Source organism: Ylistrum balloti, unplaced genomic scaffold (assembly GCF_031769215.1).
Source record: "Ylistrum balloti isolate Yb309-2 unplaced genomic scaffold, AGI_CSIRO_Ybal_v1 Utg370196, whole genome shotgun sequence".
Lineage (NCBI taxonomy): Eukaryota > Metazoa > Mollusca > Bivalvia > Pectinida > Pectinidae > Ylistrum > Ylistrum balloti.
In genome coordinates, this window is record NW_026782173.1 from 2385023 (window position 1) to 2405058 (window position 20036).

Below are 20036 nucleotides of genomic sequence, written 5' to 3' on the forward strand. Positions count from 1 at the left end.
AAAATGTACAAATAAAGGTTTCAAACTCTGCCATCATTTAACCATTGTTTGGGAGGATATAACAGAGAAGACTTTTTCTATCACTGATCGACTAACTTAACAGTCTTTATTGAAATGTTAGATTGTGATATTTGATAACCATAAAATCATGTAGGCTAATTTAATGCGACTCAGTTAAACTTGGTTTTTCAAAAGATAACTGATTTGTGGACTATTGACTATGGCTCAATAAATCTACTTTAATGTATGTGCATGATGTATATAAGTCTTATACTTATACTTATTTGTGGATTAAGAGCACCCATGAATTAAAGCCTTGTGATAAAATAACTTAATGATTTCACAGATGTATACATCTTTGCTTCCCACAGGTACATCACAAGCAGGAGCACTCAAGTCATAGAAGCCATTTTAGTTGCTATAGCAACAGCAACTGTTAGTTACCTCACCCTGTATTTCAACAATGACTGTCAGCCAATGAGGAAGGACCCTGATGAAGATAGTGTACAGGTATGCCTTTTTTTGTACCTGTTTGTTTGTGACGGTCTCAAGATAATTATTTGGGCAGTAATTTGGTAATCAATATATTTCAACACAAATAAAATCAAAATTTCTACCAAATTTTTGATAGTTTATGATTTGTTATGAAAATTTGTACCAGTATTGTCCATTTATTGTGTTGCTCTAGGCCAATGACTATTCCATAGTCTACCGATGTAAATTAAGAATAAGGATTTATGAAATTATTTCTGAAAATTAACAAGTCATAGAAATTGAAGACTAGACCAACCACGACTACTATTCAACAGGTTTATCTGGCTAGCTCAGCTTGAGTTTTAAAGAAGTGATTTATAATTAGTCTGGAATCTGTTCTACAATGATCCAAAAACAAAACATATTGGACAATGTTATACCAAAGTGAAATAATTTACATGTAGTTATGATCACCCTCCTTTACCGTGATAACTGAGTATTTGTCAGACTTATTACTTAACTTGAAGACTGATCAATTAATAAATTTTGTGTTCTGTGTCATGTATTGAGATATCTTTGTACAAGCCTGTTTAGATTTATGCGAGTTTGTCCATACTGCTTCTGCTAATTAGTGTATCAATAAAACTTTTAATACTTAAACAATGCGCTATGTAGCTGTTAACTTTATTTCTATTTTGACCATCTTATTGGGACCAGATTTTTCTCTTGTGTTGGCTGTTTCACTGGATCAGTCTTGATTCAGTTTCTTTGAAACTTACCTGGGTTAAATACTTACTATCACAAGAAGCTGGACATTTTTTATCATAAGCACTGTCACCACAATGCTTAACAGGAAGTACACACAATCATGTCAAGTGCAATGTTTTCATGGCCTACCTCCTCTTAGCTATGTATATTATATATTTGTCTTTTCTGAAAAAGTTATGGAAGCAGTGAGTATGTTTTATCAAATACTTGGAGTGTGTATTAACTACTGGGTGTGGAACAATTTAATTAAGTTGTGACTAAAATAGTTCTGATCTTTTTGTCTTTCATGGTACTGACAAACTTTCTACATCTCCTGATTTTGAAGTGAGATTAATAAGCCTTCACCATTTCCCTATGTGTACATTTGAAATATATTTGCATAAAAGTTTACACGTACATATTTTTTTTTGGGCTTATAAACAAGTTCAATTTAACTGTCATATAAACCTTAATAATGGCATTTTATATCAGTTTGTCTAATAATGGTCATTGTATCATAAGTATGATTTTCAACAAATGTTTAAAGATTGACAAATATCTAATAACAATGACATGACATTGTGTATTATTTATATCAAAATGTAGGGCATCTCAGAACCTATTAGTGGCTCTAAAATTGAATGTGAATGTGTAATGAATTCCGAAGTTCATAGTGATCTGATTTACTGAACTCATTGCCAATATCTAAAAGAAAGACTAAATCTCACAATAACCTGAAAAATATTTTGAGAAGTTTACAGTTAATGATATTTAATCAAAAAAACTGTGTTTTGAAAAAAGCTGTCTTTTAAAAAGAAGTAGAGAAATCCTGTATTTTGGTAAGTGTGGAACATTAGTTCACAATAAGGCTGTTTGGATACTGGTATATGTGTGGCATTGTGTGCTGTGATTTATTGGTGTATGTTGCAGTTTTTCTGTGATGATGGCCAGTACAGTGCTAATGCTGGCTTAATGTTCCATACTCCAGAAGAAAGCATTAAAGAACTATTTCATGATATACCTGGTAAGGAAATCATTAAGGAATTATTCCATGGTAATGTAAATAAATGTAGCTTGGCAGATGTATGGAAGCCAACTACATAATTAAACATCACCTTTCAAAATTATATACAGTGAAGGAACAAAAATATTGGCCTCATAGGACATTGGTATATGTATGATTCAGTGTGATGGTATGCTATATTCATACCAAAAAAGATCTCTTATGCATATATGTATAACTGATTGTGTGATGATAATAATAAAATATATGTTATTGCCCTATGCTAGTACTGCTTGTTTGATGTATATTAATTGAACAATAAGCTAGTTGGATACTACAGGACAACTTTGTCAGGACAATACTTTCAAAGATTGCAGTATGCAGATCCTTCAGACCAGCAAATTGGTTCTTGTGAGAGATTTGAAAGGAAGCATATTGAATTAGAGCAGTATATCTGGTCTCTTTTAATTAATGTTATTTGTATCTTGTGTGTAATTTGGCTATTTATCTGTTGACAGATAGCCAACCATTTTAATTTGGGTTCAAATATCAGTTGTTATATCATTTTTTTTTTTTTTTTTTACAAACTGAATGTGAGTGAAATTGCACTATAAGCTACTTGTATAGGAAATACAATATAAGAGATGTTTAATCTTTGGATAAACCTCTGAGTTATGTACTTCATAGTAATAGACTTCAGTGTTAAGTAAACTAATGCTAAACTAAAACTAAACTAAACGCCTCTGCACTCCATCTCCTGTAAACACATTTCTACTATGATCTTGTTGGAATACAGTATATCATTTGAAAGAAATGTGACTTAAACTCAACTGCTCTCCTTGTTGTAGATTGTTAGACATGCATCATCAGCTACAAAAAATGCTGATAGGTTTTCAAAATAGTTTATTGTGAAGAATTTCAGCAGTTTTCAGAGAGACTAGGATATAAAGGTTTAAAGTATTGATGTATAATATATTCTATTTTAATTTGTATTCAAATTTGGTAATCTTTTTCTGAGAGCCAAATGTACTTGTGAATTGGTAATCTTTTTGTGAGAGCCAAATGTACTTGTCAATTGGTAATCTTTTTCTGAGAGCCAAATGTACTTGTGAATTGGTAATTTTTTTCTGAGAGCCAAATGTACTTGTGAATTGGTAATTTTTTTCTGAGAGCCAAATGTACTTGTCAATGAACTGTAGGTACATTCCGGCCTGCAACTCTTGCTGTGTACTGCCTTTGCTGCTTCTTTCTGGCCTGTTGGACCTATGGATTGTATGTACCTAGTGGTCTCTTTATACCCAGTATTCTGATTGGTGCCTCCTGGGGAAGACTGCTGGCAGTGTTTGTCAAGTCTGTTTTTCCATCTGCTGTAAGTGTCTATGATAAACATTAAGTTTTCTTTTACTTTAATCCTGCTCATAATGCCTGTATGATATTTTCTAAATTTAAATGTAATCACAGACTACAGGTAACAATATGCTATCATGCACAAAAAATGTGGGTTTTTTTTTACATGCAAAGAAAGATATAGAACAGAGATGATATGTATTTAGTTATATTATAGTGTCAGCAGTTTACATTCAATGTTTTTTTCCCTATCTAGACCTGGGTAAATTACTCCAAATATGCTTTACTAGGAGGAGCTGCACAGCTAGGTAGGTGAATTTGTCCATTTGTTTTTTATTACAAAGAGAAGCAAAAAATAATGCAAAAAGTGTACTTTGATAGATATAATATATATACATGTACGCAGCTTCAGCTGCCCATACACATTCATAATAGTATAATGAAATAAGTAATTGTAACATGTGTTAGCATGTCTGAAGTTAACAATATTGTGTGCTGTTTTTGATAGGAAGAAGTAACTGCTCTTATCTTTGTTATCAGTAACACTTTATGTGGTTTTATGATGTCTCATGATTAAGCAGCTAGGTCACAAGTTCCTGTGTTCTATTTTCAACCCATCAAACACCAGAGGTGATGCTGACTTGTGTCAACATGAGACTTCTGTTATACTTACAGACAGTAAAAAGATTGTTTCCTGTAACTGTTCTATAGATCAGTACATCTTATTTTGTAATTGTAATTTCGTACAGGAGGTATTGTGAGGATGACCATCAGTTTGACTGTTATTATTACGGAGGCGACAGGAAACATCACACTTGGACTTCCTGTCATGATCGTCCTAATGGTGTCAAAGTGGATTGGAGACATCTTTAATGAGGTTTATCTCAAATGTATACTTTGTAGTCTTTTAACCCTTTTGATTGGTTGACAATGTATTGATGATGTTACAACAGTTGTACATTGTACATGGGATCTGTTACGCTATATATTAGTAATTGCAGTTATCTCCCTTTCATTGAACCCTCTTCTCAGTGGTTTACTCCCTCATGCTCTATGCAGTAATCACTTTGTGTGTCTGTGTTAACCTTGTGTACAAGATATCTCATGAACCCATGGAAGAATTTAATTCATATTTGCATCACCCCATCAGTCACTCTTGACCAATTTTGAAGTAAAAAGATAATCTCTGAACCCCTTACTAAATATATTAATCTCTCAATAGATATAAATCAAAAGAAATAGATGAGGAGGGATCCCTTGTTCACTTTGTTTTTATTTACAGGGTATATACGACATGCATGTCCACCTACAAGGTGTACCACTCCTTGGATGGGAGCCCTCTATCATGCTTTCTAACATCTCTGCCACGTAAGTCCTGCATATCTCTAATGGAATACACAAGTCACATTCTTCCATATCATAAAGACATCAGGTTAAACATTGTCTTCATGATAAGAATATCCGACATCATGTCATTTGCATTTTTTTACAGTCCAAATTGAAAGACTTAAAAAGTAAAAAAAAAAATTCTGACGGTCTTACATTTTGGTGTGAAAACCAGCCATAGTTTAAAAAAAATTATCTGCTTTACACTTGGCTTGAATGATATTGTAGAAGATGATAAGTTTTGCATCATATGATACAGGGAGTTGATGAGCCATCCTGTCACTGTGCTGAGATCCTACGAGTCAGTGGGGCGCATCGTTGACATTCTGAAGGGTGAGACACACAATGGATTCCCAGTGGTAGAGGATTATGATCCCTTCACAGAGGAGGTATGTATTTAACATAGTTCTGGGGTACCCATTCATAAAGGACTGATCCCTTCACAGAGGAGGTATGTATTTAACATAGTTCTGGGGTACCCATTCATAAAGGACTGATCCCTTCACAGAGGAGGTATGTATTTAACATAGTTCTGGGGTACCCATTCATAAAGGACTGATCCCTTCACAGAGGTGGTATGTATTTAACATAGTTCTGGGGTACCCATTCATAAAGGACTGATCCCTTCACAGAGGAGGTATGTATTTAACATAGTTCTGGGGTACCCATTCATAAAGGACTGATCCCTTCACAGAGGTGGTATGTATTTAACATAGTTCTGGGGTACCCATTCATAAAGGACTGATCCCTTCACAGAGGTGGTATGTATTTAACATAGTTCTGGGGTACCCATTCATAAAGGACTGATCCCTTCACAGAGGTGGTATGTATTTAACATAGTTCTGGGGTACCCATTCATAAAGGACTGATCCCTTCACAGAGGAGGTATGTATTTAACATAGTTCTGGGGTACCCATTCATAAAGGATTGATCCCTTAACAGAGGTGGTATGTATTCAGCGTAGTTCTGGGGTTCTCGTACATAAAGGACTGATCCCTTCACAGAGGAGGTATGTATTTAACATAGTTCTGGGGTACCCATTCATAAAGGACTGATCCCTTCACAGAGGTGGTATGTATTTAACATAGTTCTGGGGTACCTGTACATAAAGGACTGATCCCTTAACAGAGGTGGTATGTATTCAAGGCAGTTCTGGGGTACCCATTCATAAAGGATTGATCCCTTCACAGAGGAGGTATGTATTTAACATAGTTCTGGGGTACCCATTCATAAAGGATTGATCCCTTCACAGAGGAGGTATGTATTTAACATAGTTCTGGGGTACCCATTCATAAAGGATTGATCCCTTTACAGAGGAGGTATGTATTAAACATAGTTCTGGGGTACCCATTCATAAAGGACTGATCCCTTCACAGAGGTGGTATGTATTTAATATAGTTCTGGGGTTCCCATTCATAAAGGATTGATCCCTTCACAGAGGTGGTATGTATTCAAGGCAGTTCTGGGGTACCCATTCATAAAGGACTGATCCCTTCACAGAGGTGGTATGTATTCAAGGCAGTTCTGGGGTTCCCAGTCATAAATGACTGATCCCTTCACAGAGGTGGTATGTATTCAAGGCAGTTCTGGGGTTTCCAGTCATAAATGACTATGATCCCTTCACAAAGATATGAAATAAATGTAGGTCAGGGGCTCCAAATTGTCAAGCAGTTTAATCCCATTAACGAAAAAGATGTTAATTCAAAGCAGGTCTAAGCCTAGAATGTCAGGAATTTCCATTTGTAAAGGACAGGGATCACCTTTATGGAGAAGCTGTAAATTAGTTAGGGCTAGTCCAGACCTAGCAGGTCAGTTGTTTATTGTTATGCATACCTTAATCCACTTGAGATTGATTGTTAAGAAAATGAAAGTTTTTGAAACTTCTTGCTGAAGTGAAAGTTGATTATGGTAAAACTATATTTCAGTCTCCAGAATCCGGAACCTTTGGAACATTCCATGGAACCATCCTTAGGTCTCAGCTCATCACACTACTAAAACTAAAGGTGTGTATATTTATATGTCTTTTCAACTTAGTTGTTTATTATCCAGTTTAAAACTGATCCACAAACAAAATGGCTGACATGCGACCATCTTTAATTTTGACAGTTACAGTTTAAGACAATTAACACCATTTCTTAGGATATGCTAGTTGGATTGTCCTAGATTTTTATGTAATTAAGAGTAAATTAGATCAGAGGAAAGAAAACAGAAAAAGGGGAGGAAAGCCAACTAACTAAGGACTAATATAGATGATACATTGTGGTATGTATCAAGATCTCACTAGGATCTCTTGTTCTAGAGTTTCCATGTGCATGTTTTAGGTTGACAATTTGCCTTCATTCAATTGATTAATTTTGAGTTTGAATGACAATGCTGTTATCATATAGGTATTTGCATTTATGGGACTCACAATGTAAACGTTAAACTCACTGTACACGTGTCACTACAAGTTTACAAACATTACAGGACAATTTTGATGTTTTTCCAAACCAGTAAACGTTTCTGGTAAAATTGATAGCTTCACCTCTTAGAGTCTATTCAAGCCATGTCTCTCCTAGCCATAATGTAACAATGATAATGTTTCTTTAACTTATCAAAATGTCTTGCAGGTGTTTGAAGAACATGATGATGTACATCTAATCAAGAAAATACTTAGTATAAAAGACTTCAGGGATGCCTACCCTAGGTTTACACCTATACATGTGAGTATTCAGGGATGCCTGCCCTAGGTTTACACCTATACATGTGAGTATTCAGGGATGCCTGCCCTAGGTTTACACCTATACATGTGAGTATTCAGGGATGCCTACCCTAGGTTTACACCTATACATGTGAGTATTCAGGGATGCCTGCCCTTCGTTTATATCTATATGTGTGAGTATTCAGGGATGCCTGCCCTAGGTTTACACCTATACATGTGAGTATTCAGGGATGCCTGCCCTAGGTTTACACCTATACATGTGAGTATTCAGGGATGCCTGCCCTTCGTTTATATCTATATGTGTGAGTATTCAGGGATGCCTGCCCTAGGTTTACACCTATACATGTGAGTATTCAGGGATGCCTGCCCTAGGTTTACACCTATACATGTGAGTATTCAGGGATGCCTGCCCTTCGTTTATATCTATATGTGTGAGTATTCAGGGATGCCTGCCCTAGGTTTACACCTATACATGTGAGTATTCAGGGATGCCTGCCCTAGGTTTACACCTATACATGTGAGTATTCAGGGATGCCTACCCTAGGTTTACACCTATACATGTGAGTATTCAGGGATGCCTGCCCTTCGTTTATATCTATATGTGTGAGTATTCAGGGATGCCTGCCCTAGGTTTACACCTATACATGTGAGTATTCAGGGATGCCTGCCCTAGGTTTACACCTATACATGTGAGTATTCAGGGATGCCTGCCCTTCGTTTATATCTATATGTGTGAGTATTCAGGGATGCCTGCCCTAGGTTTACACCTATACATGTGAGTATTCAGGGATGCCTGCCCTAGGTTTACACCTATACATGTGAGTATTCAGGGATGCCTGCCCTTCGTTTATATCTATATGTGTGAGTATTCAGGGATGCCTGCCCTAGGTTTACACCTATACATGTGAGTATTCAGGGATGCCTGCCCTAGGTTTACACCTATACATGTGAGTATTCAGGGATGCCTGCCCTAGGTTTACACCTATACATGTGAGTATTCAGGGATGCCTGCCCTTCGTTTATATCTATATGTGTGAGTATTCAGGGATGCCTGCCCTTCGTTTATATCTATATGTGTGAGTATTCAGGGATGCCTGCCCTAGGTTTGCCTGTACATGTAAGTAATCAGGGATGTCTGCCCTTTGTTTATATCTATATGTGTAAGTATTCAGGGATGCCTGCCCTTTGTTTATATCTATATGTGTGAGTATTATGGGATGCCTACCCTAGGTTTGCCTGTACATGTAAGTAATCAGGGATGTCTGCCCTAAAGACAGAGTCACACCATTTGGGCAGGCTATACAGGCTGGGCATGAAAAGGGATTTTTAAGTATGGAAAATGATTCTGGGGACTGGCTGAGAGATTGGTGAGTTTTGCTTGGAAGGTGCTTGTTGGATGCACGGTTGCTTTTTGGACACATGGTACCTGTGTCAATATGTGTGTACACTTTTACATGAGAGTCATCAGGGGATGTCTTCCCAAAGCACCTCAGCATTTGAAGTGTTTCTGAATTCCTTTTTTTTCTGATTCATAAAAAGCATACGAAACAAATTTTAGTTTCATTGTTGATTTTTTATTTCAATCTTGCAGCAAATTCACATTTCTGCACAAGAACGGAATTTCCATATAGACTTAAAGCCATTTTTGAATCCCGGTGCCTACACTGTCTCTCATGTAAGTTCAAATCTGCTGTTTTCTGACATGTCAATTGATAATGTTTGGTGTAAGGTTAGAGACAATTATCAAGTTTACAAAGAAATTTGGCTCCAAAATATACTTACAATATACTTATTAGTATTACATTTCTTTCAATTTAATAACAGTAGTATGTAGCATTACATCCCTTGTACCTGTGTATTGTGTTTTGATTCCTTTGTCACATATTTATTACATTCATCTTTCTCTCTGAGCTGATACAGAAGTCAGGTTACTAATTTTACTGTCCACACCTGCTCCCTGACATTACACTTATATCCCTGACATTACACGTATATCCCTGACATTATACTTATATGCCTGACATTATACTTATATCCCTGACATTATACTTATATGCCTGACATTACACTTATATCCCTGACATTATACTTATATCCCTGACATTATACTTATATCCCTGACATTACACTTATATCCCTGACATTATACTTATATCCCTGACATTACACTTATATCCCTGACATTATACTTATATCCCTGACGTTACACTTATATCCCTGACGTTACACTTATATCCCTGACATTACACTTATATCCCTGACATTATACTTATATGCCTGACATTATACTTAGATCCCTGACATTATACTTATATCCCTGACATTATACTTATATCCCTGACATTATACTTATATCCTTGACATTACACTTATATGCCTGACATTATACTTATATGCCTGACATTATACTTATATCCCTGACATTATACTTATATCCCTGACATTACACTTATATGCCTGACATTATACTTATATCCCTGACATTATACTTATATCCCTGACATTATACTTATATCCCTGACATTACACTTATATGCCTGACGTTACACTTATATACCTGACATTATACTTATATGCCTGACATTATACTTATATCCCTGACATTATACTTATATGCCTGACATTATACTTATATGCCTGACATTATACTTATATCCCTGACATTATACTTATATGCCTGACATTACACTTATATCCCTGACATTACACTTATATCCATGACATTATACTTATATCCCTGACATTATACTTATATCCCTGACATTATACTTATATCCCTGACATTATACTTATATCCCTGACATTACACTTATATCCCTGACATTATACTTATATGCCTGACATTACACTTTTATGCCTGACATTATACTTATATCCCTGACATTATACTTATATGCCTGACATTATACTTATATCCCTGACGTTACACTTATATGCCTGACATTATACTTATATCCCTGACATTATATATATGCCTGACTTATATGCCTGACATTATACTTATATCCCTGACATTATACTTATATGCCTGACATTATACTTACATCCCTGACATTATACTTATATGCCTGACATTACACTTATATGCCTGACATTATACTTATATGCCTGACGTTATACTTATATGCCTGACGTTATACTTATATCCCTGACATTATACTTATATGCCTGACATTACACTTATATGCCTGACATTACACTTATATCCCTGACATTATACTTATATGCCTGACATTATACTTATATGCCTGACGTAATACTTATATGCCTGACGTTATACTTATATGCCTGACATTATACTTATATGCCTGACGTAACACTTATATGCCTGACATTATACTTATATGCCTGACGTAATACTTATATGCCTGACGTTATACTTATATGCCTGACATTATACTTATATGCCTGACGTAACACTTATATGCCTGACATTATACTTATATGCCTGACATTACACTTATATGCCTGACATTATACTTATATGCCTGACATTACACTTATATGCCTGACGTTATACTTATATGCCTGACGTTATACTTATATGCCTGACGTAATACTTATATGCCTGACGTTACACTTATATGCCTGACATTACACTTATATGCCTGACGTAATACTTATATGCCTGACGTTACACTTATATGCCTGACACTTATATGCCTGACATTATACTTATATGCCTGACATTACACTTATATATTATATACTTATATGCCTGTTATACTTATATGCCTGACGTAATACTTTATATACACTTATATGCCTGACATTACACTTATATGCCTGACGTTATACTTATATGCCTGACTTATATGCCTGACATTACACTTATATGCCTGACATTAAACTTATATGCCTGACATTACACTTATATGCCTGACATTATTACTTATATGCCTGACATTACTTATATGCCTGACATTACACTTATATCCCTGACATTACACTTATATCCCTGACATTACACTTATATGCCTGACATTACACTTATATCCCTGACATTATACTTATATCCCTGACATTACACTTATATGCCTGACATTACACTTATATCCCTGACATTACACTTATATCCCTGACATTACACTTATATCCCTGACATTACACTTATATCCCTGACATTACACTTATATGCCTGACATTACACTTATATCCCTGACATTATACTTATATCCCTGACATTACTTATACTGACATTACACTTATATCCCTGACATTTACTTATATCCCTGACATTACACTTATATCCCTGACATTACTTATATCCCTGACATATACATTCCTGACTTATATCCCTGACATTACACTTATATCCCTGACATTACACTTATATCCCTGACATTATACTTATATGCCTGACATTACACTTTTATGCCTGTTACACTTATATCCCTGACATTATACTTATATGCCTGACATTATACTTATATCCCTGACATTATACTTATATGCCTGACATTATACTTATATCCCTGACATTATACTTATATGCCTGACATTACACTTATATCCCTGACATTATACTTATATCCCTGACTTATATTATATACATTTATATCCCTGACATTATACTTAGATCCCTGACATTACACTTATATCCCTGACATTACACTTATATCCCTGACATTATACTTATATCCCTGACATTATACTTAGATCCCTGACATTATACTTATATGCCTGACATTATACTTATATCCCTGACATTATACTTATATGCCTGACATTATACTTATATCCCTGACATTACACTTATATGCCTGACGTAATACTTATATGCCTGACGTAATACTTATATCCCTGACATTATACTTATATCCCTGACATTATACTTATATGCCTGACATTATACTTATATCCCTGACATTACACTTATATGCCTGACGTAATACTTATATGCCTGACGTAATACTTATATCCCTGACATTATACTTATATCCCTGACATTATACTTAGATCCCTGACATTACACTTATATCCCTGACATTACACTTATATCCCTGACATTATACTTATATCCCTGACATTATACTTAGATCCCTTGACATTACACTTATATCCCTGACATTACACTTATATGCCTACACTTATATCCCTGACATTATACTTATATCCCTGACATTACACTTATATCCCTGACATTACACTTATATCCCTGACATTATACTTATATCCCTGACATTATACTTAGATCCCTGACATTATACTTATATGCCTGACATTATACTTATATCCCTGACATTATACTTATATCCCTGACATTACACTTATATGCCTGACATTATACTTAGATCCCTGACATTATACTTATATCCCTGACATTATACTTATATCCCTGACATTATACTTAGATCCCTGACATTATACTTATATGCCTGACATTATACTTATATCCCTGACATTATACTTATATCCCTGACATTATACTTATATCCCTGACATTATACTTATATCCCTGACATTATACTTATATCCCTGACATTATACTTAGATCCCTGACATTACACTTATATCCCTGACATTACACTTATATCCCTGACGTTACACTTATATCCCTGACATTATACTTATATGCCTGACATTATACTTATATCCCTGACATTATACTTATATCCCTGACATTACACTTATATGCCTGACGTTACACTTATATGCCTGACGTTATACTTATATGCCTGACATAATACTTATATAAATAAATATTATCTAAATGATTACTTCTATTTCAGTGTGCATCCTTCCCCAGAATTTTCCGATTGTTCAGGGCGCTTGGACTTCGACATGTTGTTGTTATTAATAGAAAACACCAGGTCAGTATATTCATTTGTGGGAGGCGGCTGTAACAGTTGTACATAAATTAATAGACTAGATCAAGGAGTAAGCAAAAAAGTGGATTTACAGTGATTTTTGAGACTCATGCTTACCAAAGGGACTCCCTCAAATTTTAAGAAAAAAAAAAATTACTGGATATAGCATGGTTTCTCGCTGAGTATTGTGTCTAGATCATAAGTATGAGAGAACTATCAGGTTTCTTTTTACACAAACGATAGAAAATAATATTGTATTCGACCATACACCTATACAAAATGTGACATGTTTTATTAGTTATTAGTGCCCTAATGGTAAGTGTACATACTAGTATGTACTCAACACCAAAGTTTGTCAGCATTCTAGCAGCTTCATTCCATGAGAAATTCTCATAAACCTTCATACACGCTTAAAGCAATGAAATATCATTGACAAGTTCCAGTTCAAGGGTTGTTGGGTCAATGCACTTTTTTCTAGAAAATCATTGTCAATGCTTTAGGGGCTTCATTCCTTATAGAATTTTAGTAAACCTCACACACTTACATATGATCATAATACATTAATTACACAATGATGATGAACCTGTGTCATCAAATTGCGACTAAAATGAGATAAAATCTAAATACATGTTTGGATATACTTTTCTTTTTTTCCAAATTAACACCAAACACAATATTTATAAATTATTACAGTGTAATATCTTGTCAGGACCAGTAGAGGACAAGTATTGCTTTTAGTAATACACAGTATGCTTGTTACAATTATTTAAATACATGGCCAGTGTAAAATTTTAATACATACTAGAATTTGGACAGTAAAGAGGGATCTTTGATGCCATATTCTAATGCTATCCTTGATAACAATACATGGTAACATTTTCAACAGACTTTGCAATAAAAAGTTTTATTTTCTACAGTTACAAAACTTATGAAAAATGTTTTTTAAATATGTGATAACAAGTAAATACAATTACAATACCATACATGTATATCAATGTATATCAATGTATAAGATTTAAGTTATAAATGTATATAATTTGTGTCAGCTAGGACATATGATTATAATAAATATATTTACAATGTTAAAGACAGATACAGATTAAATATATAAAGGAAAAGTTATACATATTTTTTACAATAATTTTATGTCCTTGAAATGCTTTCTGGAATTGACCTCCCTTTAAGTTGGTTGTTACTGGTTGTAGGTAATTGGCATGGTAACCAGGAAAGACCTTGCTAGATACCGCATCACACAGCACTTTGGCAAGGTCAACATGGAGGAACTTCTCATCTCAAAGTAATCTTCCCTGCCTTCTGCCATACGAGATTTGAGCACAGACCCTAGAATAAATTGATGTCATGGACGTCTTTAGGGTAAAGAAGTCAGAATCTCAATGAAGCATTTATAGCTGTTTAATACAGTGGAATCTTCACATTCCTCTCCATTTGTTAGCAAGAACTCGATCTTCGGATCTTTGCTAATGTTGTATAATAAATATTTAATCATAGACATGGTGATATTATTGGAAAACTTTTGTGATTATGAAATTAATAAGATCTGTTGAAATGTCCTCAGAGAGTTTATATTATAATAGCAACAATATAACTAGCATTTTGTAGCCAGAATATATTTCAACAATAACTGAATGGAGGTTCCAAGTTATGTTGGCATTTCTGGGAAGGTGTGTGATCATGTTGATATTACTGGGAAGGTGTGTAGTTATGTTGACACTACTGGGAAGGTGTGTGATCATGTTGACATTACTGGGAAGGTGTGTGATCATGTTGACATTACTGGGAAGGTGTGTGATCATGTTGACATTACTGGGAAGGTGTGTGATCATGTTGACATTACTGGGAAGTTGTGTGATCATGTTGACATTACTGGGAAGGTGCGTGATTATGTTGACATTACTGGGAAGGTGCGTGATCATGTTGACATTACTTGGAAGGTGTGTGATCATGTTGACATTACTGGGAAGGTGTGTGATCATGTTGACATTACTTGGAAGGTGTGTGATCATGTTGACATTACTTGGAATGTGTGTGATCATGTTGACATTACTTGGAAGGTGTGTGATCATGTTGACATTACTGGGAAGGTGTATGATCATGTTGACATTACTGGGAAGGTGTATGATCATGTTGACATTACTGGGAAGTTGTGTGATCATGTTGACATTACTTGGAAGGTGTGTGATCATGTTGACATTACTGGGAAGGTGTGTAGTCATGTTGACATGACTGGGAAGTTGTGTGATTATGTTGACATTACTGGGAAGTTGTGTGATCATGTTGACATTACTTGGAAGGTGTGTGATGATGTTGACATTACTTGGAAGGTGTGTGATGATGTTGACATTACTGGGAAGGTGTGTAGTCATGTTGACATTACTGGGAAGTTGTGTGATCATGTTGACATTACTGGGAAGGTGTGTGATCATGTTGACATTACTGGGAAGGTGTGTGATTATGTTGACATTACTGGGAAGTTGTGTGATCATGTTGACATTACTTGGAAGGTGTGTGATCATGTTGACATTACTGGGAATGTGTTTAGTCATTTTGACATGGCTTGCAAGGTGTGTAGTTATGTTGACATTACTGGGAAGGTATGAACTCATATTGTCATTTCTGAAAAGGTGTTAGTCAGGTTGACATTGGTGAACAGATTATAATATGATATGTGCATTTTTATCATTTCTTGCCATTTTAATTATTTACATTTATCCTTGTGTAGGTTTTCACTCTGTAGGTAGGTAAATTTTATACCTCTAACCCGGCATTCCATGTCTGAAACAACTTGCTTACAAGTATATAATACTGGTTATATAACAAATAATTTGTGTTCTAAGGTGATATAAAGGTGGGGTTTTGCAATATTATTTGAATTGTACATATGGACGCTTTTAATGTATTTTTGAGTAGTATGAGAATATCTACTTGTTATGCGTGTTGTTAACTGACATGTTGTTGGATGTATAAGAAATTCCTCTTTCACAAGACATTTGGATTAAGATTCCTTGTTCAGACTTAACAGGTAAGATCACCTGCTGAATCATATTTTCTTTGGTTACCAGTAATCAGATCAAAATCCAGTTGTAATAGTAAGGCCTTTCCGAGTCATTAAAGTGATAATATAAAATGTTGGGATACAAAACAACACACAGACACTTCATTTATTACAATTATTATATGTCACAAGGCTCTCAGCATGGAAAGCCACAAACTATGGTTACAAAGTTGTAATGTTTAGGTATGTTAATAGTTAGTGTATATTTATAAAAACATGGGTATATACCGGTGCCAACTCTTGATATTGGACTTTGTAACTTGTTTAATGGAAATCGCTTCTTCTACTTTCATATTGCTAATTAGTTCTTGTTCGTATTGTACTTTGAGGCAATATATATATAAATTACCTTTTTATATGGCAGGCTTACCAGAATTTAAATCAAAGATAATTGTACTGCCAGTATTAAAATACTCTGCACAGAACAGGGTGCCTTTTACTATTATAAATATTAGTGCAATAAAAAGTATTGGTAGTCAGGAACAGCTCCTATCTCGTTTTCCGTTTTCAGCTTTAGGGAAATGACCTTTACAAGAAAACAGTTCATGGTTTTAGGAAAGGACCTTAACAAAGGTGTATTCCTTATCAGTGTCACAAACCATCAAGGTATATGATAGATAGTAATGATAAATTCATAATAAATTATAGGTAATTGTGATAAGTTACAGGAAATCATGATAAATTATAGGAAATAATAATAAAATCTTAGGAAGGACAATCTGAATATGGTTATGATATTTCAAACCCAGCAGATTTAGACATTCATGACAGAGTATGAAGGAGTGGTTGTATAACTGTTTACATGACATTATGACGATGGAAATAGATTATAGATAAACTGTGTTATACAATTCTCTTTACCTCCATTGTCATTTATAGTAAATAAAACTTGTCTCGTTTAATATTGGAGTAATTTACTCCATAGGATATCGGACCAAAATTTTTTATAAAGCAATAAGTCACATGTTATTGGCTGTGTCTTTGAAAAAAGTCCTTTGTCCTTTCTTTCAAGATATCCAGTGATCAATTCCTTCTTTTGACATAAATAGGTATGAGAACACCTATCCGTCACCTTAGTGTAATACATATTACTCTTTTGACATAAATAGGTATGAGAACACCTGTCCGTCACCTTAGTGTAATACATATTACTCTTTTGACATAAATAGGTATGAGAACACCTGTCCGTCACCTTAGCGTAATACATATTACTCTTTTGACATAAATAGGTATGAGAACACCTGTCCGTCACCTTAGTGTAATACATATTACTCTTTTGACATAAATAGGTATGAGAACACCTGTCTGTCACCTTAGTGTAATACATATTACTCTTTTGACATAAATAGGTATGAGAACACCTGTCCGTCACCTTAGTGTAATACATATTACTCTTTTGACATAAATAGGTATGAGAACACCTGTCCGTCACCTTAGTGTAATACATATTACTCTTTTGACATAAATAGGTATGAGAACACCTGTCTGTCACCTTAGTGTAATACATATTACTCTTTTGACATAAATAGGTATGAGAACACCTGTCCGTCACCTTAGCGTAATACATATTACTCTTTTGACATAAATAGGTATGAGAACACCTGTCCGTCACCTTAGCGTAATACTTATATCTACAGCTTTATTTAAGGTTCATTTATACTTCCATACAGGCCAAAAAAAGTAATAATGTTGAAAGCTGTGTCATTATTTTTATGATATTGATCATGTAAAGTTTATTTTTTTTTATTTATATACAAGTGTAGACCATGACTTGTATGCTGAGTTTCCTGTATATAACCAAGGATTGAACAAATCCTATGTACCATGTTTCAGTCTAATGTTGTAAGTGCCATCTGCTGAGACAGTTAATAGCCTTTAGTGCATTTGAATGTGTTGTAAATTTATATTACCATATTTCAGTCTTACATTGTGTCATAACAGTTGCATTTGAATCACATATTACTAGCATTTTACACCTACAGTTGTTTTGTTACCAAGTATAGTAATTACAAGGTAAATTCGGTAACAGTTATTGATTTCTGATTTCTGAAATTTGAGTAGGAAATATTTCATTTATGTGAGTTTGAACCATGTAAAAACTTAGCATAATAAGTTTTAATTTGTAGAACTTTTGCATGGCATTTGTTTTTTAACATTTTTCTCGACCGCCAAAAAATTTCTATTCAGGGACTCATGTATCACCTTTGTGAAAATAAATATGCTTTTAATTTGATTAAGATTTTATAATTATTTGTTTAATTGATGTAAACAAATATATAAAAGCAAAAATGGTCATTATCTGTTTGTTATATTAATCTCTCAGACCATGGTCCATTGTTATCAAGATTTGTCAGAATTGGAATATTGCAATACAGAAAAAATTATATAAGTATTTGTTTTAAAAAATTTGATTTTTCTTCATTTTTTATGTCCAGTAATGAAAATGATACTGCATGAAGAATGATAGAGTAATGAATATCAGGATCTTTGGTTCAGTATTTCAATGGTGTCAAATTTGACATCATTACAACATTTTGCTGGGGATACTGTAATTTTTTTTCATTTTTTCAATTACAAGGTACAAAGAAAAATTATCATATTTTGTTGGTAACATTTACAAAATCAATAACTTGTTTTACTCTCACTTCACTTACATCTGAATACAAAATCTGTGGTGTTAAACAGAAAGTACTGTCCTGTCAAGTGAAAGTGATGTGTTTACTCTGTGGTAGATATAATGGACACATTGGTTACCTATTTAAATGTAAATCATTAGAGGTTCATGAAGTTGAGATATCCAATATCTCTGTGACATAAATTGTTTGTTAAAGGAGAGATTGGAAATTTTTCATTGTTTCCATCTTTCACCTTGTTAAAGGATAGAATAAAATCAAGGAAAGACATTCTTAAGCCTTTGAAAAATGATGCATTCCTTTTACCTCAAGTTTGTTGTAAAACCATGAACACTTGAACCATAGGAGAGAAAAAAAGAATTGCTGTATTTTGGTGTATGGTTTGCTTTCACATGTTTCATCAGCCTAACACAACTTGATATATGGGGTAACATCCAGCCTTGCTGTGTTGTTATATCAAAAAGTATTGGTATATTTGTATTAATATGTGAATGCAATTAAAATGTATTTGTCAAAAAATGAAAATAAAATCAATTGTCTCATTATTGTTATTCTTGAGTTCACTTATTAAGACAATGTACATATCAAATTGTGTAGTTATTTTCCAAAGGAAAAGAAAATTGACTTTTCTATGAAGGGTATATTACCTGTTAACTTCTGAACTAAAGTAGAAGAGATGATAAGACAGATTATAAACACTTAGTGTGACAACTCTACTTGATGTATAACATCAAATCTTAAGGCTTGTTTAGTACTCTTCATTTGATCTCTGTTGGTTAAGGAAAGATGTGGTCTAGTTTGGAAAGATCCTTAAAATAAAACCTCTTATAACGCAACCAGTACAAGATTAGAGTGTGATTTT

The 20036-nt window shown here is 34.2% G+C and overlaps 1 protein-coding gene across 1 annotated transcript in view; it reads left to right on the forward strand.

Moving 5' to 3' along the window:
* The window catches only part of LOC132551408 (H(+)/Cl(-) exchange transporter 7-like), a 28528-nt gene extending 8803 nt beyond the window's left edge, over positions 1 to 19725 (forward strand). Inside the window, exons 12-23 of the mRNA XM_060215548.1 lie at positions 372 to 510; positions 2152 to 2245; positions 3424 to 3593; positions 3828 to 3879; positions 4321 to 4448; positions 4854 to 4939; positions 5217 to 5346; positions 6883 to 6960; positions 7567 to 7659; positions 9250 to 9333; positions 13391 to 13471; positions 14674 to 19725. Of these exons, the coding sequence (XP_060071531.1) occupies positions 372 to 510; positions 2152 to 2245; positions 3424 to 3593; positions 3828 to 3879; positions 4321 to 4448; positions 4854 to 4939; positions 5217 to 5346; positions 6883 to 6960; positions 7567 to 7659; positions 9250 to 9333; positions 13391 to 13471; positions 14674 to 14769 (1231 nt within the window). The 3' untranslated portion in view covers positions 14770 to 19725. The remainder of the gene's footprint in view (positions 1 to 371; positions 511 to 2151; positions 2246 to 3423; positions 3594 to 3827; positions 3880 to 4320; positions 4449 to 4853; positions 4940 to 5216; positions 5347 to 6882; positions 6961 to 7566; positions 7660 to 9249; positions 9334 to 13390; positions 13472 to 14673) is intronic.
* Positions 19726 to 20036: the final 311 nt, after the last annotated feature.